The following is a 5475-nucleotide window of genomic DNA, read 5'->3' as shown; positions in this document are numbered from 1 at the left end:
ATAATATTTCTTTGCTTAGGCTGCAAATTATTGCCAAGAAATGCGTTTTGCTTTTAGCCGAGGAGATAGAAATTGCAAAAGTATGTATTTAAGATGGAACAATGGAAGAAAGCATTCACCAATTGTTTGATCAAAGTTGATCCCGAGATTGGAGTGTATAAAGGCACTGATGGGAACAAACAATGAGACCGATCGTCATCCAAATTAATCACTTCATTTACCCAAATTTTCGTATTAAAATATAAATTGTGATCCAAATTCCGTTAGGCTCAGTTAAAAAATGCGACTCGAGACTTATTTTTGGCCAGTGACGGTTCATGAGATGTAATTAACGAGTCTGCCAACGAATCCCCGAATGGTGATAAATTGCCTGAAAAAAATGGGTGTGAGAGAATCAACTTGCTGCTTAAGCTGGCTGCTGGAGACTACGTCTCAAGGGTTGCTTTTGGCATAGAGGAAGCCAATACAATTATGACTGTTAGTGTGGTGAACCAAAAGACTGAAAATTTAAGATGAAAATCTGACAGTGACCTCTCAAAAGGAACGCTTGTAATTATAAAACTAATTCAATCCACCTGAACTTCAGTCCGCCCATAACACTTGCAATACGATTATCCGATTAGAATTAATGCGCCTAGAGCTCAAACAGACGGGCAAAGATTCACTTCCATCATCTATTTCATTACAATTTCTAATTCAGGAAGTTTATAAATTGTTCTTGATATATGACACGAATTTTTTTCTTTTTTGGAAAGGTGATATATGACACAACTACATTTTCAATTATGAAAACATTAACACAACAATAAAGGTGTACCTCACACTCCAAGTCCTCTGGCAAGACTTTATGATTTTTTGGACAATCATTATGCCTCAACTTTGGGCCTTGTTTCCACTACAGCTGCTCAAACAAGTTCTGCACTTGCAACAAAAACTACATATCCTTCATGCTTTTATGTCTTTGGCAAGACTGGTTACTTGCTCCATCTGCACTCTGCCAAAAAGGTGACACTGTTGGTTAGGCTTTATTGTTATGTTTTAGATATGAAGAAATGATATATTTTATCTCATCATGGTGAAAACAAGCTTCCTGAACAGATATATGACAATATATAACCAGTCCAACATCTAACCATGTGAATTTTAATTCCGAAGGCAGAAGTCCTGAATTGGTACAAAGCAACCCATATAGGAAAATTATGACCACACTCAAACATACACCTACCACACAAGTTCTAAAGATGCAAGTGGTGATCCTGCACTGTTGAAGTAAGACGAGAGGTCTACATCCAAGCCATCATACTTGTTCAAGAAAGGCATTCCCTGTATTCACATTGAAAATCATGAGTAAACAACCTTAACAGATATTCATTCGATTTTTTTTACTACTTGGAAAGATGCCACAGAGGAATCCAGATGTTTACATACCAGAAGCTCATGAGCCGACTTTCTTTCATTTGGGTCTTTTTTTACACTGTCATAGATAAAAGAACCCCAAGTTAGGCTTCGGTAAACTCATACAATCAAACAATTCTATAAAATCTAAGTGAAAGAGAAAAAAAAACAACTGCAGAGGCTATCTCTCCTGTATCAAAAGGAAACTACTAAATGAACTCTTTTGACATGATCAATTTGACGAAAACATTTAATTTAAATATAAAAACTCATTCTCATTATAGTGCAAATTCTATAACATCTTGTAGGCAAGTTTATCAAGTATCTCATTTAAAAAATGATCTTTACCATGCAGATATAAATGAGCGAAATTCAGGAGAAAATTGATCTGAAGGTGCAGAAGGTGGTGGTTGTTCAACAATTTGTTCCATGAGCTCATAAAAGTTAGTCCATCCTTCTGCCTGATTTGGTGGGGTGTATGGGAATTGACCAGTTGCACACTCGAGTAACATTAGCCCTAAACTCCAAATGTCACTTTTATAGCCATAATTATCACCAATAATTCTCTCAGGCTACAAAATAAGTAAATCAAAAACATTAAAAACTAATAAATTTTGAACAAATAAGAATAAAACAACCTTAGCCACCGAAAATAGTTTCTTTTGGTACAGGAAATTACTTACAGACATATAGTTGTATGTGCCAACAAAAGTGTTTGCCAGTCCTGAGGTGCTTGTCATTATTGCACTCACACCGAAGTCCGTAATCTTGACTTCTCCTCTATGATTTATTAACAAGTTAGATGGCTTTAAGTCTCGGTGGATAATGTGTCTTTCATGATGAAGATACAGCAAACCCTTTAGCACCTGTATTAATGAGAAGAATATAAAATGAATACGATAACATCTGGTACATACAATTTATTTATTCGGAGTGAAAATGTACCAACCTGCTTACATATTGCAGCAAGATAGGGTTCGGGAATGGATTTAACCTTTCTCAGAAAATCTGCTAGGGATCCACCATCCATATACTCCAAGATGATTGAAATGGCACCATTGTTATAGAATGACTGATACCAAACAACAACATATGGACACTGAGATGATTGATTTATTTTCAACTCCTTTGCAATCTGCTTGCGTGCTGACTCTTCGATATTCATTTGAATAATCTGAAGAAAGAAATCAGGTCAGGATTTGCTATACCATGAGAACAACAAGGAGATGCAAAACTTAACCATTTTCTTTTGAATGGTTATTTGGATAACTCCAATTCTTAAAAAGAAAACATTCTATTACTAATTCGCTATTCAAGAAAAAAAACCTATTAATAATTCATAGTGTAACCAACAAGAGAATCATCTCTTTAACAGGAAATGGATCATAATAAATTTGTCAAGCATGACTTAGGAAATATTATTGGTCATCATTTATCATGATAAAACCTAACAAGTATCAATAAGTTTACATGAATCAAGGCCTTCATTTGAATACACATACGGAAAATGAATAACTTCATCCTCATAATTCAGACATTTTAATTATAAAAACCAGAACAACCACTGAAGTTACATATTTTCTAGAGCTTCATCGAATTTAACATGAAATACAAGTTTCTATCATTCACACAATGTAATTTCATTACCCTACAAGAGATGTTGTAAAATCATCCAAATGTCATCGAAACTTGAAATGGTGAGATAACCCTTGCTTAACCAAGAAAAAAAATGACAGGACTGAAACTCTTTTGAAAAGAAATATGAGATTGTGAATAGAGAAAGTATTAAAAACACTTGGCTTTTGGATATTTACCTTCAATGCAAAAAATTGGCCAGTCCATTTGTGTTGGACCAATTGCACAATTCCACCATTACCCTTGCCAATAACTTTAATCGCGTCCATATCATCTAAATTCAATTGGTCGTCCGAGTCATTTTCTGATGGCTTAATAGGCGGAGGCTAAAACCGAGAGAGAGAGAGAGAGAGAGAAATTAAAATCTTTGAAACTTGAAAATCTAGCAAACAAGATCTTCTAAATTCGCTAATGGTAAACATCTGTCGAGTCAAAAGAATCTCAACAATTAAAAAATTAAAGAAGCAAGTTAATTAAAAAATAAGAATAAAAGATCTTACCGCTTCAGGTTCGGATTTAGATACAATTCGAACTCCATCCTTGTTAACGAGGAGATCGCCGTCTTTGAATGTACCGCTCTCGGTTCTGCCATGAAAAAAAAATATAACAGCAAAATCAAACTTCAAAAAACTTATAAGTAAAAAAAAAAAAGAGTTTGAATGAGTGGACGTAATAACTAATCACGCTTACAGAAATTTAGCGAAGGAGGTCTCAGCAGGAGGAGGAAGAGACAGCTTCAGATTAGGGCTTAAAATTCCCTTTCCCTTCATCATTTGCTTTGTTTTCTGAAATAAGAATTAATTAAGAGAGAAAAAAAAAGTAGTAGTTGACAGTGTTTCAATGGTTGGTGTAAATATATATAGGTAGAAACTGGAGGAGAGGAGAGAGCAGCAGACCAGTCTCCTCCACGACCACGAGGAAGATGGCATGACTTTACATTGACTTTTCTTTTAATAATTATCGACTCCTAACATTGTATTTTATTATTTAAAATCAAATAAATCATACTTTTCTTTTTAATTAATAGTGACGGTTAATTTTATTCGATAATAAAATACAATAAGATCATAAAAAATGAAATAAAGTAAATTAGATATTAATCAATTATCTCTTACAATTATTTTTTTATTAGTTCAAGATAATTATAGAATAATATTTATTTATAATTTTTTTAATTAAGTAACAATGAGTGCACATGTAAAACGTTATTATTTGAATTTAGAATATTTAAAAATAATAATATTTTTCAAAAATTAAAATTATTTGATAGATTTATAATTATCAAAATACATAAATTATAAAATAACACAATATAACCCTGTAAGAAAAGGTTAAAATATAAATAAACAACTCAGAAAATAAATGTGAAACGAAAACGTCTGCTTACATTGAAATGCCTCCACAAAGACAAAATACGTTAATGTCATTTCTTTAAGTAGCTTTCCAAATTTTTTTACTCACAAAATGAATAAAGTCAGATTCAAATTTTAAAATGCAAGAAATAGGTACATGGTTGGTGTAGCATAAAACTTGTATTAGCAAACAGTTCAGACTTCCAAGTCTAGAAGGAAATTTATTATTATCCAAAAATAATTTTATATATTTTAAAATTGCTTTTCACACTGACGAGGTGGACGGAAACACATTTGGTACTAAAATAAAACAAGTAGAAGAGAGCAGGGAAAGTTACCACATAATTATTACCGTCATTTTTACAGATTTTTAGATTAATCAAATCACACACCACCATTATAACGTGTGTGTGTTTGACCATTTTGTCAATCAAATTCTTCACTGTTTGCGCACATATTTTCCACAAACGTCAGATTGTTTGCCCGAAAACACAGAAATGCAAGCAGTCTACGTGACGAATTGTGTTAGAGTTTAATTTTTAAATTGACAACCAGCTACCAAATTGAAGTACTGGCAAGTTGTTCTTCCTTTTCAGCTGGCCGCGGAAAACAAAATTAAATATAAGGAGCTCTAATTTGGATGAAATGAATATCAGCGTTTTTATTTAAAAAAAACTCCCAATAATTAATTAAATAGACAAACAACTCCAAACAGCATTATTGAAAAATATATTTATAAACTGTCTACTTAAGATTACTTCTCGTGTTTTATAAAATAGGTTTAAAGACCTCGCTTTCTGCAGAACACGAAATCTATCAATTTTTCAAATAACTTCATTAATTTATGGATAAAGGTTACTATAAATGCATGGAACTCACGTTTCGTTTTTTTGGGAAACACAAAATTTGGAGGTTATTTTTCTAAAAAATGTTTTTTGAGGGTTACTTTTCAAAAAAAATTAATTATTGAGGGTTTTTAAAATAATAACGCCATGATTATCGGGGAAGTTTAAGCAACGACAACATAATTTAATATTAGAAAATGAAGGAAATAAGTATAACCGAAAATGTAATAAAAACAATAATATTTTAT

General features: G+C 32.3%; 1 protein-coding gene across 2 annotated transcripts; it reads right to left on the bottom strand.

Annotated features, from left to right (window-relative positions):
• Nucleotides 1-635: 635 nt before the first annotated feature.
• LOC120218786 (mitogen-activated protein kinase kinase 2-like) lies at nt 636-3917 on the bottom strand. 2 transcript variants are annotated; one of them, XM_039215678.1, is made up of 9 exons: nt 3721-3917; nt 3531-3615; nt 3210-3356; nt 2345-2569; nt 2079-2261; nt 1744-1967; nt 1429-1474; nt 1226-1323; nt 636-994 (listed from the first exon to the last, which is right to left on the bottom strand). In XM_039215678.1, coding segments are annotated over exons 1-9 (1092 nt in total). In that variant the 5' UTR covers nt 3804-3917; the 3' UTR covers nt 636-993. The 2 variants fall into 2 exon arrangements, with proteins under 2 accessions (XP_039071609.1, XP_039071607.1); XM_039215676.1 differs by lacking the exon at nt 636-994 and having other exon boundaries at nt 1117-1323.
• Between the last annotated feature and the right edge of the window lie 1558 nt (nt 3918-5475).

Source organism: Hibiscus syriacus, unplaced genomic scaffold (assembly GCF_006381635.1).
Source record: "Hibiscus syriacus cultivar Baekdansim isolate YM2019G1 unplaced genomic scaffold, ASM638163v2 tig00110201_pilon, whole genome shotgun sequence".
Classification (NCBI taxonomy): Eukaryota; Viridiplantae; Streptophyta; class Magnoliopsida; order Malvales; family Malvaceae; genus Hibiscus; species Hibiscus syriacus.
This window is presented reverse-complemented; position numbering and strand designations above follow the sequence as displayed.

What these genes read in the sequence shown, in the direction of transcription:
- LOC120218786 (XM_039215676.1), bottom strand. Translation starts at nt 3,803, where the DNA reads ATGATGAAGGGAAAGGGAATTTTAAGCCCTAATCTGAAGCTGTCTCTT. An exon ending in ACCTCCTTCGCTAAATTTCT is followed by an intron (nt 3,616 to 3,720) that starts GTAAGCGTGATT and finishes TTTTCATGGCAG; the next exon opens with AACCGAGAGCGGTACATTCA. An exon ending in GCCAATTTTTTGCATTGAAG is followed by an intron (nt 2,570 to 3,209) that starts GTAAATATCCAA and finishes TTCTTTCTTCAG; the next exon opens with ATTATTCAAATGAATATCGA.